A 21,294-nucleotide genomic window follows, 5' to 3' on the forward strand; every position below is an offset into this window, starting at 1 on the left:
ATGTTGAACGTACAACGAATTATTCGAATTATGATGGAATATAAAATACTTAGAAGATAACAATACTTTCGTAAATCACAATAATCTTGGAAAATATGAAAATATTTGAATAAATGTTATTCGTAAACAGCGAGTATAATTTATCCAGAGATTAATAGAATAAAGATTTCATTGAATTATAAGAAATCATACATGCTATGTTCTTAATAATTGTTGTTAATACTTAAATAATTTCTCATAAATTTCAATATAAAAAAAAAAAAAGGAAAAAATTAAAAATTCCTTAGAATTATTCAACAAACATTTTTCAAGAATTATCAAACGTTCGTTCACGCTCGACAAATCTTGATCAACTCGAAAGTCGCCAGCATAATTATAGCAAGGAATGTTTGACTGTGTATTGATAAGGTAAACTAGTTACTGGATCTAGTTAACCTGGTTTTCCTTCACGTTATTATTATTACGTTTACAATGATCGTTTTGTCACCATAAACGTACGTATTGGCAGGCATTTCTTCGTCCAAGGCATTTGTATAAGGACGTAAGAACCGGAAGGGACACGGAATCGATGATTATGCGTTCTTACATAAGTATTAAATATGTTTTCCTCGCTTTTCGTATTATTACTGTTGTCGCGAATACTTTCTGCGGTAAATACTCGATCGACTGATGTAACACAGGAAAAACGGTCTCGAACGATGGTATCTATTTTTCTAAAAAAAAAAAAGAATTTTCTGAAACCTCAATTTATTCAATATATTCATTATTTTTAAATTATTAATACATATCTTCTCTCCTTTTCTTTTTTAATGATTTTTCGATCAATCAAATTAAATTATTGTTCAATTGAGATTTTAGACAGATTCTCGAATATGAAGGAAGTTGGCATCCATTCTTATTTTCATGATCTAAGAGCCAACTCATAATGACAATTTATTTTATCTATCTATTCGTGATTTGTAATAATATAGAAATTTAATATTTTCGATACTTCTTATATCGTAATGCAATAAAACTTTTATTTCATCAGCCAGATTAAACACTGTTTCTTTTACCACTTTCTTTAACTTTTAACACTTTTTTAAGTGTATAAGTGTATATATTCACTATTTCGTGGTAGTTTACGATATTTTTAGCAAATATTTTCCATATTTTGAAAACAAGTAATGAACATTACGTTTTTATTCCAAAAATATAATAATTTAATTACTATATATTTAAATCTCTTCTTCGATTTTTTAAAAAATTAATCAAGTTCTGCAACCGAGGAGGAGGGCCTGACAATTAAGCCCGCCATCGAAACACACAGAATTCTTTATTTCCATAGCCACTTGTGGCACAATTAAGACACAAAAATACCATTTAATTCTTTGCTTTCACCCAAGATAAACTTTCAGAAGATTGTGAAAGATTTTACCGTTATTGGAAAGATTCAAAATACACGGGGGAATCCATATCGCAAGTGGAAATATTCACAGATATACATTCATATGTAATATTTGGACAAGCTTTCTTCTTCTTCTTCTTTTTTTTTCTTGGTATTTGTGGTATCGAGAACTCGAAAGAATTTAATAAACGTATAGATTCTTATCATTATTGGAAAATTTATCGAAGCTTATCGTCACCTTTTACCTAAAATAGCGCTTGTGTTGGGTATAAAATATATATAATCACGCGCGTATCACTTCAGACAGACGTAATATTGAAGTTGGCAATTAATTTCTTTTCTGCATTACGAAACGCGCGCATCGTTTCAGTTGGCTACCTCCAGGAATTCCACGAGGGGTATCATTCAGGAATTTTATTTCCTATTTTTTTTTTCCTTTTCCAATTCACATCCATCTCCTACTTTTTTTTTAATAATAAAATCCAACGCTGTTAAAAATATTTATGCTGTGATGTTATTGATAGTGTTATCGACAGTTATCAGAAATTATCGAATATAGAAAATAATAATTGCTGTTTTATATATATGTATTTTTCTATATTTACAATTTCAAAATACACATGGCCAGTAATGTCAGTAAATTGAAAAAAATTTTTAGAAATAGAATGGATAAAATATCGAACAAAAAATCGAAAAATAAAAGATATAAACAATTGTTTTCGAAAAAATAATTGTTTTTTCTTTTTTCTTGTTGTCTATTATGATATTAAGCTTTGTTTCAGGATAAGTGCACAATTTTTTTCTTTTAACATATCTATGTTATCTCATTTTCCTATTATATTTTTAAAGTTATAATATTATTTTGAAATTACCTATATTCCAATTCTATACTTTACAAAGTTACTTATTTAAAACACAAAATTATAATCAAATCTTTGTATTTTCATGAATTAATTCCAAAAGTCTGCTCAAATAAATTATCAAAAACTAACGAATACCTAATTTTAACATATATATTTTGAACTGTCGACAGTAATCCTAGAATAATTAAATTAATAACAATTAACGATTAGATCAGATTAATTCTCAAAACTTAATAGTAATCCATAAAACCGTAAAATACATCAGTTTCACGACAAACCATCCATTATGATCGATAATAGTCACTAATATTCGTTGACTAGTTTTCTCCAAGTTCTTCAAGAAAAAAAGAAGAAAGAAAGGAAGGGGAAAAAAAGAGAAGAGAAGAGAAGAAAAGAGAAGATGTTCTCAACGGAGAATCGTTCCACGACCTAATTCCTCTAGCGCATCACACGGTGAAGGGATCCTTTTACCTCGTTACTTCCCCTCCTGTCCACGCGGTTAATATTTTTCTCGATTAATTAGATCAATTATCAAAGCTCGTGATAATCAACCGGATCGTAACGCGTGTACACGAGGTGCAACGCTCACGATTGCGTAATTATTACGAGGTCGTCGAAGGTTAATTAACACGACCAAGCGTTCGAGATACCAATCGCGTGTCTCGACCGATTCAGACCGGCGGACTCTTCTCTCCACGAAGAAACCTTCCTCCATTTTATCCCCGACTTTTTGTTCCCGCTCGAAGCGAAAAACGAGCAGAACTTTCGATCGATTAGGGTCGTTTAGAGATATCCATTTAATTTCACAACTCGATACTCGACAGGCTACTTAATTTATGTTTAACTATTGGCGAGAGAAGGTAATATAAACGTCAAATGATATATGTTGCAGGAAGTTTGGTTATAAACAAAATGTAAATTAAAATGTAAATTAATGGAGAACCGTTTATTGTGTACGGAACAATAGTTTAGAAAGGAAGTGAACGGTCACTTCAAAGGATATGCTATGGTGTAATTAGCCTTTTGTGAGGTGGTGAGGTAAAGGTCATACGAAGGTCGAAATTTTAAAATGTCACATGATCTTTCGATCGTGTCTCTTTTAAAATCGCTCACTTTTTCCTGAATCATTTTTTTGAAAGTATGTCTCGTCTACGACCGAACACCCTGTATAGAAAGCTCTCGAGTAGCAAGAATTGTTGTCGTGCAATCGCGGGTTTAACATTATGAGATAAGTAATCCGATCTTGATAACATGTTTATCAATCGAATTACGCATATCACGCGAAATTTTACCTTTCGCTGATCCCTGATTTCTTAAATCTGCATACATTGGTAATCTTATACCATAAGGATGAAGATTGGCAATATTGGATAACAATGGTAAGTGGAGGATTATTTTTTAATTAAGATGTAGAAGATATTAATTTTGATCGTGATAATTAATCATTTTTTTTTTGTTTCTAATTACAACTAATTGATTTAGAAATAAATTATTCATGTAAATAAATGGAATGAATTAAACGTAAAGAGAAGTAAATTTAAATGCTAATAGAGATCTATATAATAACAATAGCTTCAACGTTTTAACTTTTGATATCATCTATATATGATGTTGGTTAATTACAGATAATGATACTATGCAGATCCGGAATCCTTAATTATTCTAGTATGGCATTCATTTTCATTATTCTATCACATTGTTGCAAATGTAAAAACTTTCTTTTCTAATTGTACATAACTTACATGTTTCCAAGTATATTGGAAAATTATTTATATAATATAAATATGCAAATAGGAATATTAGTTTGAAAAATTCCAGTCTGCTATTACAGGGATAAAAAAACGATATTTTCATCATTGTAGTAAAAAAATATATGTCACGATAAAAATTTTTATTTTTCATATATATCACATGTAAACAAAGGAAGGAAGATCCAATCGAATACTTGAGAATAAAACTGTCACAAGTTATTCTCGACACTATTTTTCGCGAATGAAAGTGAGGACAGTAAAAATTTCAAAAATTCCCAAGAGTTTCAAGTCAACGCATATATCTTAAAATCACAATCACGTTTTCACCGATATGAAATTACGCACAAAATTCTCTCCTTCCTTTCGTTTGTTTTAATAAACATATTCAGTTCTATCAATAAACTCGTTTTTATAAAACGTTATAAAATCCTGCCAAGATTCTCGAGTTTACGATATTAATATCGGAAGAAAAATGAGGAGTTGCAGAGGTGTAACAACGGCTTTACGCCGACACGGATACACGAAGAGAATCGCGTAGGTGTTAACGGGCTGATTTCATCGTCCTTACGCTAATCTAATTGCTTTACGACATGCTTAAATACCTATTTGCTGATTTAAAATATCATATATTTTTGCAAGCTGCTATTAATTGTAATTTTAATCCGTAGAAAAGCTACTTAGAGAGGTTGGTCTTCGAAAATAGAGACAAAAAAGAACACGGACCATATTGGAAGTGAGGCATGTATACACGTGATACGCGAAGGAACGCTGCGTTCGCGATTCTAGAAGGCCTTTCAATCGATTCAAGGACGATCGGAGCTTGATTCGATCGAATGGAAGATATCGCAAAGTGTCACGAAGGAGATTGTTCAATGCATCACGAGGTAAATATATATTTAAAAAAAAAAAAAAAAGTTTAGTTTAATCGTTATTCTTGGTTCGTGCGATTCAGAGACTTGTGGTCTCGATGAACGCTCCAGTTTCCGGTTCGTTAAACGGTCCTCCTTTATATCGGGACAAGGAGCGGTTCTTCCTTCATTTCCACGAAATTTCCGTTATGATCATTAGACAAAGATTGAATACGGTAAAATGTAGTTTATAGTCGAGTTGTTTGAAAGTTAAACTGATTAATTTTAACTTTGAAAATTTGATGGAGATTTATTTTTGATATTACTATTGCATTTAGCTTATTTGAAATTCAATAATTTTATAAGAAATTGATAATTCTGAGAAAAGAATTATGTTGGAAAATTATTTATAAGAGAATTATTGACACGAAGAAATTGTAGGACAAATCGATCGAACGAGTTTCCGGGTTATCTAATACGAGAAAGTCAGTCTCAGTGCTACCTTCAATTTCTCGATTGAGATCTTAATTTTCAGCGAAGCATACTTGATTTCATTGTTAATGATTGATCTTTAACACCAAATTAATCCGTGATATTTTTACTTTATTCATTTATGCAAAAAAGGATCCAAATAATCGGTGTCAATTTATATTGATTACAACGAATTTTTGCGGAATGATAATAAAAAATTTCATATCCTTGATAATGCATGTTAAAATGTATTAATTACGCGATAATTTTTAGATATAAACAATTAGAGTATCTTTAGATGTATATGGAATGTAATTAAAGTTAAAGATTATTTGAAATCTATTTTTTTTAAATGAAATACTTATTTCAAAGTAATATTTATAATTGATATTAAAATATTTTATATTAATTAAAGAATTATTTTTAATTACCTAATTATATCTCTGTATTTCTATTTATCTCCTTCAATTCTATATAATAATAGATTCATTATCCAACTAAATTAATCCGCATAGTCATTTTTGGTTCTATCGATCGATAATAACGTTAATTAGATAATAGAAATTAATCTTTCGAAATCCTATATGCCTGCACATAGATTTTACTTCAATAGATTCAATGTCTAATCTGTTCGAACAACAATTTTATTTTATTAATTTAATTTCATTAATGAATTTTATATTTATTATCAGTATCTTCAAACCGGTTATTATCTTTGTGTTGTAGCATTCGTATTTTATTTCATATCTAAGCATATTAATATTCTATCATATTAAATATTGTAGGCTATAAAAAGCTTTACATTGAATAAAAAAAAATCTATATTTATCCAATCATATAAATCACTTTTAACTCAGCTAATCGTGTATTCCACGTGTACTTGCCGTGTTAACGGTTCACCGAATAAAGGTTCGAAGCTCTAAGAACTCTACGATAAAGAAGTTTCAAACCAGGTGTAGGATTACGATCGAACAGGAGCCGCGTATTTATTAGAGGGTCGCGTTACCGTTTCGCTCGACATCAGCTGTTGGGACAAGTTTACGACGAGCGCGCGACATCCTTCTTACCCGACACTGGAATGGAAAACAAATAAATGTCGCGTACGAGGTGGTTAAATGTGACCGCGTGCCGCGCATGCTCAGACATCACTTGAAATTCTACGTACGCCGCCGGCGTGAGAACACGTACGCCTCGATGCCACCGGTATGCTTTTGTTAACTCGAAGTCATATTAAAAGAAAGTGAAATGGTTTGAATTATACGTACACGTACGAAAAGAAAGTCGTCCGTGACGAGCCGCCATTGAACCGTGTCGATAGCGAATTTTTTTCGCAATCCAGTCACGAACTGTTTAATTTCTAACTGCAATACTTTAAATCATATCTCGTGACGAAACTTTTTGCGACTAGAAAGTATTTGCATGATCTAAATCTCTTGAGCGATATTTTTAACGAGCTATCTATTTTCAACGACGTATTGAGTAATTAAATTCGTAATTACATATCGCGAAGTTAATACATAGATTAATTTCGTGTATCGGCGTAATTTAGAAAACAAAGATGTAATAAACGTAAAAATAAGAAGTTATTGATGACTCACCTTCGGTTTCTCCCGTTTCTTCTTAATGATGAGTCCATCGTTCTCGATATAATCGGGCACCTCCTTCCGGTTACTGAAATTGAACACCATGGTGTTGTTTTGCTGGTTCCAAGGTTTCGTCTCCCATAATCCGGCGCCACCTGAATTCGACTTTTTAGCAGGTTGAATTTCGTCCGCGCTCTTCAAGCTAACCACTACCTTGGTTGGTTGTTCTATGCTCTTCACTCGATTGATCAGATTCTTCTCCAACTCTCGATTGCTCAGATTTTGCTGAGGATGTTGCGTCTTGGTGGATACGAGAGGTCTGATTATCCCTATTTGTTTCTGGGGAGGGGACTCGGTCTTTTGGCATCTTATCGTCTTCGACTCGTTCCCCTGTGGATACGAACTGTTGGTCGAGGATTTGATCAAACCCAGACTGCATATAGCACCGATTGGTTTCGTTTCAACGTTCGCTTTGGTCTCCGTCTCCTCCTTAACATCCTCGTTCTTCCTGTCGTTCTTGTTGTCCAACTCTAATCTCTCTTGCAGCCTGGAGACTGTCTCTTGATCCGTTACAACGTTCGCGGAACCTCCGGACAAAAACGACTTGCCCCGGGATTCTAGCGCCGACAACTTCGTTTCTGTTCGCGTGTCCGGTTGATTTTGCTCGTCCATTTGTTTCTGCCCATTCTGTTTGAACCCAGGCAAGTAACTCTTGTTGGATATCGGTTTATCGCTAAAGCAAAATTGCATGGTGACGCCGGTTCTCGCGATATTCTCCAACGCCGTTTTCGAGATCGTCTTCGGGCCATCCGTTTCCTCTCGCTCGTGCTCATCGTCGCTGTGATTCGCGTTGTCGATCGGCGACTTATCGTCAATCTTCTCTCGTTCAGTCGGACTCTGTATCCTTTCCGTAGCTTGTTGCTGCCTAGGATGCTCCACGATGCTCACTATGTTCCCATTCTCCTCGATTTGTTGCTGCCGCGACAGCTTTCCATTGTCGGGCATGGACGTTTGTCTGAAAAACTCCCTGCTAGGACTCGGAGGCGGTTTGTGGACGGGACTGGAATTCTGCCTGGTCAGATCCTTCATCGGGGATGGCGGGCTGTGCACGCGCGGCGAGCTCTGCCTAAGCGTGTCTTTCATCGGGGACGAAGGGCTCTGCAACCTGGGCGAGGATATTCTGGGGGAAAGAACGGGCGTTACGGGCGGTGATTTGATGCTGATCTCCAGAGAGGACTTTAATTTACTTAATTGAGGCTCGGGACTGGGCGCGGGCGAGAATTTCAATTTGAAGGATGGCTCGGGCGACGGGGACGGGGAATGCGACTTCTCGATCTGCTGGAACTTGCTGACCACCGAGGACACCGACTGCACTATAGGATCCGTGATCACGCCATCGATGTGGTACTCTTCCTGCCCCTCCTGAGTCTCGATCAACTCCGCCGTAGGTTTCTGCGGCAGGACGATCTTCTTCGGGGAAGTTGGAACCGGCCTGGAATTCCCGTTTACGAATGGTTTAGGTTGAATAGGTGGTTTCGGCCCTACCTTCTTCTGTGCCTGCGCCTTAAACGTGTCGTTGATCGTTTTAAATGTGGCCACTTTCGCGGCAACTTCGCCTTTTGGTTTCAACTTCCTCGCGGATCCCTCGAAGATCCTCATCGTTGTCTTGACTAGATCCGGGGGCGGCCTTTCCGTTTCCGCCAACAACGGTTTGATCCTCTTCGGTTTGTTCACGGGTTTCGGCCTGTCCAGCTCGCTCAATCGACTTTCTATTTTCACCGGGTTACGATCGATCAGGATAATATGATCGTTGACCGGTTCCTGTTTCAAACCATTCGTCGTGGTAGCACGACCGTGGGATACACCGTGGGTACTACCAACTTCATCCGCCCCATTGTACCTCAGTAACGTTTCGACGCTTCGCGCTCGTTTCATCGATTCATTGCCGCGAGAAGCATTTCTATACCTGTCGGTTTTCGCGGCAGCACCATTAGTCGTTCGTTTCGTGTATTTTCTCACGTTTTTCTCCCCATGCTCCTCATCACAATCCAAAAGATCCTCGAGACTCGCCGCGCGTCTAAAACGTTGCACCGAGACGCGATTCTTGTTCATCTCTTTGAGAGTGAGGTTAAGATATTTGCTCTTTAGTTTATTCACTATTCCCGGCCCGTATTGCAGCTCTTCCGAACTGTCGCTCTCACCGTCATCACTCGTCTCTCGATTCCTCACCATTTCTGTTTCGATTTTACCAGTTTTCATTTTCGCCAAATCCGCAAGAAGATCTCTCTCCACTTTGTTGCTTCTACAGCCACGATGCTCGTCGCAATTTGACAACAAATCACTGCTTTTCCCGTCCTGCTTGGATTCTTCGATTTCCAAACCGTCACCTTGTTCCGATTTTCGTTCCATGTCCGTCGACGACTTACTCATCATATCGTTCGCAACATCCTCCGAGTCGGAGCAGAACGAAAGATCCACTTCGAGACGCATGTTGCACGCGACTGTCGAGGCAACGTCCGTGGTGGCGGTTGTTCCGCTGCTGACGATGGCGCCACACGCCGGTCCTCTTGAGAAAAACGGCGAAGATGATACGACACCAGCTATGGCGCTTCCACCACTACTACCGTTAACACTCGATATATTCACCATGTTCACACTATCTTCTCCGCTGCTCGTCGTCCGCGTTCTCGATGACACATTGCCGGCTATGCACTGTTCTTGAACACCGGTCGAATCAATGAATTCTGTCGTTCCACTCGTTGTTGTCGTCGACGAGCCAATTACTGCGGAACATAGCTTCACACTGGCCCCGTTACTCGCGAGAACTTTGTTTTGTTGCCTACGACGCTGTATTAAGTCTCTTTTCCACTGTGGCACGTTACTGCCGTTCGTTTCACCGGCGCTTGTCGTCGTGTTGCTGGTGGTAGCCATGTTGGACGCGCGATGGGCGCGTTCGCAAACGCGCGCCCGAGTTTACGCGACACCACAATTCCTTTCGGCTCGTTCCGATTCTCTACTTGTCAAAATAAATATTTTTTTCTTCACACGCAATATTTGGTGTCCATATTATTGGCACAAATTCTTCTAACAACAAAGAACATGAGCAGCTGCGAACGTTCGATGTAAAATCGATGCCTTTGACACATATGTACGATCGCACGCGCACGTTGACAGAAGACACGTTTCGTTCAACCGGGAATAATATTATATCATTTTTCCTTTTACTTTGAAGAAACAATATTCTCGATAGATACTTGTTATCAAGGAGCCATAATGCAAACAATAGAAATAACCGTTGATTCTATACGACTGTATGTATATATATGAAATCTGAAGCAAGTTTAATAAAGAATAATCCAAAAAAAAGGCACCTGTCGTGAGAAAAGCACACGCATACACACACGCACACTGCGCACAAAATCGAAAGGAACGAGCAACACGATTCGACGTATCGTACACGTACTGTTTCACACTGTGATAACTATCATGTTCGTTTCCTAGTACAACGTTGTACCCGGCAAAGGTTCGCCAATCGTTGGAAATCGAAAGTACCTGCCTGTGAGGACGCACTCACGCACGCACTCACGCACTCATACGAAACGCCGACGAAAGGCGAGCACGGCCGTCCTTACTCGTTCGCACGCACTCCACTCCTGTCCCTGTCGAGATATCGCCTCTCTCTCCCGTCTCCTATGCACCAGCCCCCTCTCGTAGCACGAAACAGCCCATCCAAATCTCTCTTCTCTTTCACCCCTCTTCTTAGCCCCGTTTTCCTTTACTATCGCTCTCTCCACCACCCTGACGTTTACTCTTTCGACCGATCAGATATCGCTGCTATCGAATATCGCGGACCAATAATCGAAATCGCGTTTAGGGTTACGAGGGTGTATCGCGAGTGAAACTTCGATTCAAGAGGGCGGGAAATATAAAGCGAAAAAGAAATGGGGTTCGTATAAGTGTTTAAAAAATTATCGATACGAATATTATTTTTTTTTATCCTGAAAATCGTTTGATTATTATTATTTTTAAAGTTAATATGCAATATAATATTTTAACAATAATATTAAATTTGCTATTTATCCTTGGACCTTTATCATTAAACGAAGTTAGTAAAAAAATGTTACATGTGTCGAACACATTTAGAACAAGGGGGAAGCGCATCCGGTGAACGATAATAATGAGTGTATGAGAAAAACAGGACGGATCTGAGAATCGGAACGAACGATGACCTAAAACAAGGAATCCCGAGCACTCGGCTCGTTTCCTCGCGTTCCGTGACGAGGCGAGTCCCGCTCGGAATGTTTGTTCATTGCACGCTTTACGCGAAACTCTTGTGTGGGTGTTATTATCTCGTTATATTGTAGAGTGGTGTTTTATACGCACGGGATTATATTAGCCCTGGCTGGTTCACGAAATAGTTCACTTCCGGTGTCGGCACTACTATCAGAGCGTGCGAAGATTCATGGTAATATTCTAGACGTTGTCTAGAAAAAAAAAAAAGGAAAAAGAAAATGTTTTTAAATATACTTACCTGTGGAATCGATCAATTTCATCTTGCAAAAATTAGATTCATTACGCAAGAAATTTGCAATAAATAGTTTATCGATTGTCGTTTGATCGATTAAAATATAACATTAAAAATTTCTAATGTTTTTAAATGAAAAGTAAATCATTATTACAAAGACTATGAGAAATATCCAATTTGTGAAATATATATTTATAAACATGTATGTATTTATGCACATATCTTTTGTATAAGAGATTCGAAGTAATTATGAATTATAAGATGTATTGTAGAAAGTGAAGAAAGAAACTCAATGTTCTATGTATTTTAACAATGTGAAAAATTCATATTATAACGTAAGTTTCATTGAATCATAGAAATGCCTACAAATCCTTACATGGAACGTACGCAATTTATGCAATTATTTATATAATATGATCTAACATGAGTGATGTAATAAAATTATCAGAAAATCTGGAATGTGATTTTAATAATTTGTTTTTCATATGAATAGTAGTAGTAAAGTGTTTTTTATGTCATTTTTACATTTTAATTAGTTCGACGGTATTTCTTTATTCTCAGATATTCGTACAAATTATGCTTGAATATCGAATTATTATTTTTAACTACTTTTGAAAAAAAATATTATCAAGTAACCGTGGAACTATAGAAATATTTTTTTATTTTTCATTTTTTTTTATAATCATGTTATTATGAATACAAGCTTTTAAAATTGGAAATTTGTAACGTGTAATTTCATAAATTAATTTATATTTGAATATGTTCAAAACTCGTACGATGTACAATTTCATTGGTTGGAAAAGCTAACGTATCTTTAGTATTTGTAAAGTATAAGATAATATGGCCGCCAGTTCTTGACGCGTACGGAACCAGTTTCCAATATGAAACCGGTTTGGAACTAGTTTTCATTGGTTTTTCGGCCCTCTGCAAGACCGTACCACGACCGAGATTGGCACTTGTGTTGTACTTCTCTCAGAGATTGGAACGGAGGTTACGTTACGAGTGTGTGCTAATATGGCCGATATTACAGAACAGAAAGGTAAGAAACTAGTTTTCAAACAAGGTTAGGTCCTATTATTGCCCTGTATTCATTGTTGATTCTATGCTGTTTCGAATGCCTGGCGCTCATATCGTATATTTCGAAAGTCAGCCGTAGGCACGTTTTAGAGGCCTATAATAAACAGTCCTGTTTTACGCGGGAAACTTGAATGACCCTGCTTCTTTTTTTAAAACTGTTAAAAATTATTTTATATCGTTAATAAATATATCATTGGACTTACTTGCTTTTTCCTTTTCAATTATTGTTTTCTGCTTATTTAAAACATGTTTAAATCACTTTGACGTGTAAATATATTCTTATAAAAGGAGAAACCCTCGACGCACAAATGGAAATCAAAGTGGAACCACCAGTACAAGGATATGTTGAAGAAGAACACGAAAACAGTTTTCCCGGTTTTGAAAGTAACAACGCAATTCCTTCTAGTGCTGATGTTGGTGCTTTAAATTTGTGGACCAGTAAGGCTACTGCATGTCTTATTAGTCAATATAAAAAATATCATTCGATGGTAGGGCAATCGACTCAGATTCGAAGTTTACGTGAGATGTTCGAAATGATCTCCCTTGAAATGCAAAAACATGGATTTTACTTCAGTCCTCAGAAGTGCGAGAACAAATGGCGTGTTTTAGAACGAAAATACAAAAATCTTGTGTTTCGAGAACGATTAAAAAAACCTGGTAGAATGAGACATTATGGACAATGGGAACATAAAAGAGCATTGGATGAAATTTTTAAAGAAAAGAAAAAGCATATGTACTTGGATAAAAATGATTTTCCATCACCGCCTGGTTCCGCAAGATATATGTTCATCTTACCAAAACAAGTAAACGAAGAATCGAGCAATATTGTTGTCAATCAGCAACAAGAAGATCCTCTCGCGGCATCGCCAACGAATTCTTCTACAAGCAACAAAAATGAAGCAGTGGATCAAAAAGAAACTCTGACGGCACTTTTTGACAAATTTCTTGACGAATTGTCAAAACATTTTGCTCTTGCAGAGAAAAATAAAGAAAAAAGACATAAAGAAAAAATGGCAATACGACAAAGTGAGTTGGAAGTTCAAAAAAAACTTTTAAAATTAAAAGAACAAAAAGTTGAATTACAACGACTTCAAATTATTGCTGCTGCACAGCATATACATTTAAACATGTAGCAAAAACAAGCTAATACGTTAACTCGAACAAAAAAAATTAGAACAATGATTTTACGTTTAAATTTTTTGCAATTTGTTTGCAATTTTTATTAATTGTTTTTATACAAAATATTTTGTACGAATATACTTTTAGATTATAAATAATTTTATTTGTGATAATTATTGCAATATAAATATAAATATATATTTTTCAATACCTTTTTATAACGTATTAAATCGTTTTCGGCAGATTGGACTAATAGTTGTATAAAGAAGCCTACAGATGGTAGCACTTTCCATACTGTCAATTCTGTAGCTGTATTACAGACAAGGAAAGTAAACAGTAAGAAAAAGATAGAAAAAGAATCTATAAAGTGAATAGTGGCGCCATCTGCCGTGCATCTATAGAATTATATTTCTAGAAGAAGAATATAAAGTGAATGGTGGCGCCATCTGTCGAGTATTGAACGAATCATATTTGTAAAAGAATATAACGCGAATGCTTATGCCATCTGTTGTCCATTAAAAGAATTATATTTTTAGAAAAAGCATATAAAGTGAATGGTGGCGCCATCTGTGAAATATTGAAAGAATTTTATTTGTAAATGAAATCAAGAGATGGCGCCACCGTTAAGTATTGACAGAATTATATTTATAAAATAAATCGAGAGATGGCGCCACCATTAAGTATTCAGCCTATTTTCTATTTTTGTTTTATTATTTGCTTTCCTTGTCTATATTTAGTTCGTCTTTATTAAAGAGATGGCGCCATCGATCAGTATTTAATTTATTTTTATCCTTGTTTTATTGCTTTCTTTTCTTGTCTATATTTGTTTTATTCGAGGTACTCAAGAGATGGCGCTAGTTTCCTAATTTTTACCATATATCTATCTTTCTTTTATTATTCATTCTTCTTGTCTATATTTATTCTTGGCGCCTAACCACAAACGAGGTATTGGATTTCAATTGAATATATTTTCATTATTTCTCTTTCAGAGCTACAATATATTTCAATTATAAGAAAGAATTGTAAGAAATATAAATATTTTCAATTTTATAATATATTTTTAGGATAACAGACTTATACAAAATATTATAACCTTGTACATGGTGCATGTTTTTTTTTCGACGAAATTATTTCGAAAGTGGAATATTTAAACAAACGAAAACTCGACAACGAAAGGAATAAGAAGAAATTTGAAACCATTTTATTGAAAAATGCTATCAAAGATTTGTTTGTCGAATTTATTTTTTTCACTTTCTGTAATCTTGTAACACATTCCTAAAATACGAAGTTAATTGTTTAAACATTAATTATTATTGAACCTAAGGTAACATTTAACATTGTATCGTTTTAATATAAGTTTCTAAACAAAATATTAGTTCACAAGTTATTTTTATAGTTTTAGTTTTATAGTTCATAATACATTTGATCCTGATATTATGTATATTTCATTATATTTTACTTCATACTTTATTTAATTCTTTATATTCTTAATTTATATTTTTCATTTCATATAAATAATATTTAAATGTTATATGTATTGTAAATATTATTTTAAAAAACGTTAAATTTAAAAATTTAAAGAAATATAATTTTATCTTTAAAAATATAATTACAATATGTTAATTTTTAATGGATTTATCAATGAATTAATATCAGATTGTAATAAGAGATATTAATTCTAAAATAAATTATGTATAAAAATAAAAATTTGACAAAATGAAATATAACTCTTTTTTTGTTAAAATAATTATAAAATTATCACAAAAAGTTTATTTTTAATACTCACTTAGTAAAAATGTACATAATATGGAATCACTATTTTAATTATCTGTTTCACAGTAGTTTAAATATATTCATGTATAAAATATAATGCTTCATAAATGCCTACTATATGTTTTATAACAGAATGCTTGTATTTCTCATTTGTGACTTTGTATTAAAACTTAATTGCAATTTCAACTAAATTTTAATACAAAATCACAAATATTAATGTTGCAATCTTATTTTGAATAACATTGAGAATGACGTTAAAGTGGTAAAGGAATCCGTACAGCACCCGAGGCATGGAACAAAAAAATATATTAAATTACATCTCTTCTGTATCTCATCTGTAACTATATTCATTAAGCAACTGATATACCTGTTCTTTTCGAGTAAAAAACTAGTTATTTACTTTTCACATAAACATTCCTCCTCTTTCATCTTACAAATAAAATCAGTAATCAATAATCAAACGAATATAAATTGTTAATAAAGAGTAATGTATATAAAAGACTAACATGCTGAGCTTACAAGTTGTAATCTTTTACAAAATGTTAAAAAATATTATCTTTCTACACAATCCCTATAGAATCGAGTTTATAGAAGAAACGTATCTCTTATGCTATGCATATACCTCGTACATCATGTTACATGGCGCAAAGATATGTTGGGGGTTTGGTTTTATTGTTAAAAGTTACAGCGCGGTTATTCCTGTTCAACATTAAGGATTACTTTCGCTATGTATGCTGTCTCGTGCTCCTAATGACTCAATTTATTAAGCGGCGATTCAAAAGATTGCCTCCCTAGGCTTCGTCGCATTGATATTGCACCTTCAAAGGATCATGCAACGCGTAGGGCTCGACAGAAATTTATAGCGTTTAAATGCAATTTCATTATTCTATCTTATCGGATTAACACAAATCAAGTGTTTCTTTTTTTTTTTTTTTTTTTTCCTCCTTTGCACCTTCATTTTATTTATGAATGTTGTATGTAAATGTGGATCATAAATTACTCGAGCTCTCAACGGAAACATAATAGTAATATAACAGAGATGAAATTGTTTTGCAACTTTACCATCGTTAATTATCGTTCGAAATAAATGAAACGTGCGTCTATGTTATTCTATAGGAAAAAATTTATCATCATACGAAATGGAGAATCGAACTATAAATAAAAACAACGGAACAGTAGGGAAAGTTAGATTATTGATTCAATCAACTCTGTGAATCGTATAATTCTATATAATTAACATTCTCGGTACGAAGTCATTCAATTCGTGATGTGATTAATTGAAATGCCGCGAGAAAAAAAATCTTGTGGAAAGTGAAATGACAATGTCTGATGACTGTGGAATAAGTCTTGCGGATAATATTTTTTTACAATCTTTTTTATTTTTTTTCACAGATTGTTAGAAAGTTAAATTTCATTAGAGATAAAATTCACATTGACAGAATAGAAGGCTTCGTTTGACGGAGCTTGATTACGAGGATGTTAGACGCGTATTTATTCCATCAAGGTAGCGGACTACCTTGGTGTCACCTTACATTATCCAGTGCGTGACGATTATACGTTTGGAATTTTGAAAAATGCATTCCTGTTACGCAAAACAGATTAAACAACAAATAACTTTTCCCCACATAATTATCCCTCATTCGATCAATAATTAAAAAACTAAAAGAAAAAAATAAAAAAATATCGTCAAAATATTATTTTCTTAAATTTTACAATCTCATTTATATTTTATCGATAATTACTAATCTTATACATTTGAACGTTTAAAAACGATCCCATTTAATCGAAATTGCTTGAGAAATGCGTTAAAATATGGTCTCCACGAGTTTACGAGAATACCAAGAAACGACAAAGGGCAAACAATTTTACAAATGCGCGGTCGCGAATGCTTTTCGGGAAAAAATCGGTGAAACCGGTTACACCTGGCTGTACGAGTATTCGTATGCACTAACGACACGTACGCGTTGCATATGATACACACACACGAGTGCAAGAGTTATACGCGAGCACGTGCAGGTACGTGGCAATAGGTGCACCTTGGATAGTGGTAGCACGGAAGGGCTCCATTTCGCTTGATACGGGTGTGAGTACGGCGGGGTAATAGCGTGGAGTCGACCAGTCGTCCAGTCGAGCCGCGACTACCGAGCGGTGAGCATATATTTTGTAATTTCTTTTCGATTTTGACGGGAAATTAAAAAAAAACGCGGGGGGAAAGGAGGGATTTGAAAGCATCGTTGCATCGTGTACGACATGAATTTTAATTGGAACGTGCAGGATTCTGGTGTTAAAAGTAGCTACGCGAGGCACGTCTTGCCGAAATTTCGCGTGTAAACAGAAGGTGAAGGAGGACACGCGATTCGTTGCTGCATGTCCACGCACGCGTACACGTTCTTCACGATATATATCGTATTAAAATGTGCAATTGTGGCTTCGCGTGACCTGTGAATATTCTATTCGTAAAACGCAATACGGCTTCCATGAAAAATCGTTCGAATTTTCATCCGTGCATCTGTCGATTAGATTCTGGAATCGTTCAATCGTTAGTTTCAAAACAAAGCCTTGAGCTAAATTTGTAGCTGTGGGAATATAAACAAATACCGGTTGTGTCCATAATTCTACGTACAAAATTCTACGTACTAAACAAAAACGTTAGAATAACATATCGTGTCTCCATTTTTGCACGTATATTGTCGTCGAGAAAGATAAGAGTGAATCGATTTCCAACTGTATATCGATCGATACTTTTCGAGAGTTACTTTATCTCGATGTTACCTCGCACAAAAGAGATAATTCGCGAGAAAAAGAGAATCGGAAAAATCGAATCTCGATTCTAGAAGAATTTTCAGTGGCAAATGGCTCGATGAAATTGTATGCATCGCGTCCTGATCTTTACCTCGCGTTTTGCAGCATGTTGCGAGCCCTGAAGGTTCTGTCTAAGTAACAGTACTTCCTCGCGCTCGATGGAGTAAGCCTCTCTCGAAGAACGGGACCCACACTCCACGAGTCCGCTCTCTACACGCTCCTCGCCTCCCGCCTCCTCCCGCCTTTCCGTCGAACACACTCTTTCTGTGTATTTCCCTCTCCCTCTGTCGTGTCCGAAGTAGTCTGGCCGGTCGAGCACGGGGAGTCTCGTGAAACCAGTCCTCGTACGGTGGACCTCTCGGTTGGGACCTGGGCAAAGAGAGGAGGTCGCTTGCTTCTCCTCTACACCGGCACCTTCTTGCACCTGCCGTGTGATTCCAAGTTTTTTGGTTTTCCAAACTAATGTCTTCTGTGTCAATTTGTTCGAAATAGCTGCAAAATTTCCCGTGCATGTTCGCTCGCGTTTTGCTATAGTGAGTTCTAATTGTTTTCCCGCGAAACTGAGACGCCCTCCATGTTTATTGTACAAACTAGTCCTACTAGGAGAACGTATCGGTCATTTGTTAAGTGGCACGCTTTTGTATGTATTCGAAGATTGTAAATACAGTTTTTTAGTGTAACGTTTACAGAGTATTTAGGTTTGAGTGTCTATTGTGGATGCGACTCGTGATTCATTCAAGGAGAAGAGTTTTAAAAGATCTTAGTGCGTAAAGTTAAAAGAAACGTTGTAATAAGATATATTTCTCATCCTTCTTATGTAAACGTGATGTTTACGTTAAAATATATGGCCTTTATATCGTTCGATATCAATTTTTGGAGAATACCAAAGATAGTTTTACGAGAGAAAAAAATTGGCTGTCAATAAAATAATTATTAAAATCGGCGACACGTGCGAGCGAATACACTCGCATGAAACGACAATCATCATGCCAATTGTTGTTGGAGCGTATGAGAGATCAAAATATACTTTGAAAAAGTAAAATGAACGAAAGAATTGATTATTTCAAGGGTTTCGAAGAATTTATCGTGGATATCAAGATCATCAAAGTTGCAGGATTATCAGGTTAGTGAAAGAAAGGTTATGTGCTTCTTTTTGGATTCGTCCTAACCTTCAAGTGTCTCAGTTACGAGCCCCACTAATCTAATTTATATCTTTTACTGCCGCGCACTCTATGGAAACAATCGTATGCTACTTTTTGTTTTTAGCTATCGATAATCGATTGTACGATCTCGATAATTTGGAATCGAAAGCCAGTATCGCATTGTCGATTAGTGGAAGACATTGGAATCGCCATTGTTGAATTCTAAAAGATCGTTTAGTGGCCAAATTTGTGTTCTTATTACGTTTTCTACTCGTTACAGTCATAATTATACGTTACTGATCGGTGACCAGTGAATTTAATCGCGATTATTTCGTATATAACTTGATTCACGTGAAAAATAACACGATGGAGTGGTTAATCGGGTCGAGATCATAAAAGTTGAAAGCAAACACAAAGCAAGCAGTTCAAACCAGTGTTCTTTTTTTTTCCCATGTGTGCGTGTCTGAGTTTGTGTATTTTGTTTCGTTTTTATTTCATCTTAGTCGTTATTCGTGTGCTCGAACTTCGAAACGAATCGATGGATCAACGCTAAAAGAATTTCTTTAAAGAATTCGCAAAGAAACAGGCAGAAATGAAGACTACACAACGCACGTTAAGGTAAGAAAATTCTAAGAAAAAAAACTATATTTTATTATGTATTGCGTCTTTTAGGTTCTTAACGATGACATGTATTATTTTTTTCTATAAAAGATCGATCGTTTCTATTCACAATGAAACGATATATATATATATATATATATATATACACCTTTGAACGATCTGTTACAATACATTTTCTTTGAAATCTTTATCTATATTAAATTTTGTGCGAAAATCCACAATATATATATATATATATATATATATATATTCCTTGAGTTCAAGACTAGGAAAAATCTCATCTCATAATGCGTGTCGTCATCAAAGGAGTCATATTACAATACCTAACCTATTCGTTAGATGAGCATCATTTTAAATCGTTATTCTCTTTATTGTTGAACGTCTATTGCGTTTTATACATAAATAAGACAGATCATTGGCTAAGAACTTCGTGTACGTAGGTTGGATAATAGTTGGCATTGATATTTGCATCATCCTGTAACATCTCGACACGCATTTTCCACACTTTCTTTGTTGCCGGGTCATAAATAATATTACAATAATGCAACCCCAAATTTCCTAGATACTTCAATGCGGGCGTAACGATAATAATGTGCGGCATTTCGAGCGGATTTGTATTCATTGTTTTCGATCTCGTAAAAGAAACGGGTTCTGACAAATGATTAATGCGATTGTTTCGAAATTCGCTCGACCCAAAAATCGAGCACGATGCAAAATCTCGTTAAATCACGAGATTAAGTCTGTCATTTTTTTTTGAACTATGTATATATTGTGGTATCGATAAATTAACAGATAGCCATGTTATAATAGTTTTAATATAAGCTAATTAGATTGAGGTTAGGTTCAACCACTATCTGCCATACGTAAACGTATTTGCCGTATGTTAGGAAAAAAAACCAGTTACAACTAATTAAGTTTTTAAAAAATTAGAGAAAAAACATAAAGTAATTAAATTATTGCGTTTTTTAAAAGAAATTTTTAAAACGGAGGTCTTTATTTATTTGCATAAATTACAATTATCACGATAGTTGTCCTCAAAATATAAATATAAATAATTTGCACATTTTCATTAATTTTTTTTCTATCGTTTTGTTTCTTTCCGTCTAGAAAAAATAAATATAGGAAAATAATTAATAAAGAAATATTAATACGAAAAGAAATTGAAAAATATCTTCAAATTGACACAATGTGTTCTGTACACAAATGAATCATTTACTTTATCCACGTTTGTATAACGTTCACTTTTACGACAAAGTAAAAGATAGATGGTTCAATCGATCCTGTAACTTCATCTTGGTGATCGATTCACACTTTCGACCCGGAAAATAACGT

General features: G+C 35.0%; 2 protein-coding genes and 1 long non-coding RNA gene across 14 annotated transcripts in view; 2 read left to right on the plus strand and 1 right to left on the minus strand.

The window, feature by feature from the left end:
* LOC107997076 (uncharacterized) overlaps positions 1 to 10,691 on the minus strand; it is a 41,192-nt gene extending 30,501 nt beyond the window's left edge. The window contains exon 1 of the mRNA XM_017055458.3: positions 6,919 to 10,691. Within this exon, the coding sequence (XP_016910947.1) occupies positions 6,919 to 9,834 (2,916 nt within the window). The 5' untranslated portion in view covers positions 9,835 to 10,691. The remainder of the gene's footprint in view (positions 1 to 6,918) is intronic.
* Positions 4,399 to 5,727, plus strand: LOC133665770 (uncharacterized). Its single transcript, XR_009829027.1, has 2 exons — positions 4,399 to 4,535; positions 4,670 to 5,727. It is a non-coding gene; the product is annotated as an uncharacterized LOC133665770 (long non-coding RNA).
* Positions 10,692 to 11,937: 1,246 nt separating the features above from the next.
* Positions 11,938 to 21,294, plus strand: part of LOC107997064 (uncharacterized) — a 113,210-nt gene continuing 103,853 nt past the window's right edge. For 2 of the 12 annotated variants that reach the window (XR_009829016.1, XR_009829017.1), the window contains exons 1-3: positions 11,938 to 12,467; positions 12,794 to 14,569; positions 14,689 to 19,959. Coding sequence is in view for 10 of the 12 variants with exons in the window: in XM_062072181.1 (XP_061928165.1) it covers positions 19,934 to 19,959 (26 nt within the window). In the remaining 2 variants the exon portion in view is untranslated. Of the gene's footprint in view, positions 12,468 to 12,793; positions 14,570 to 14,688; positions 19,960 to 21,294 lie in introns of those variants that run through there. The other 10 variants (XM_062072181.1, XM_062072185.1, XM_017055423.3 and 7 more) reach the window with 10 other exon arrangements.

Source organism: Apis cerana, linkage group LG3, assembly GCF_029169275.1.
Source record: "Apis cerana isolate GH-2021 linkage group LG3, AcerK_1.0, whole genome shotgun sequence".
In the NCBI taxonomy this organism is placed as follows: Eukaryota; Metazoa; Arthropoda; class Insecta; order Hymenoptera; family Apidae; genus Apis; species Apis cerana.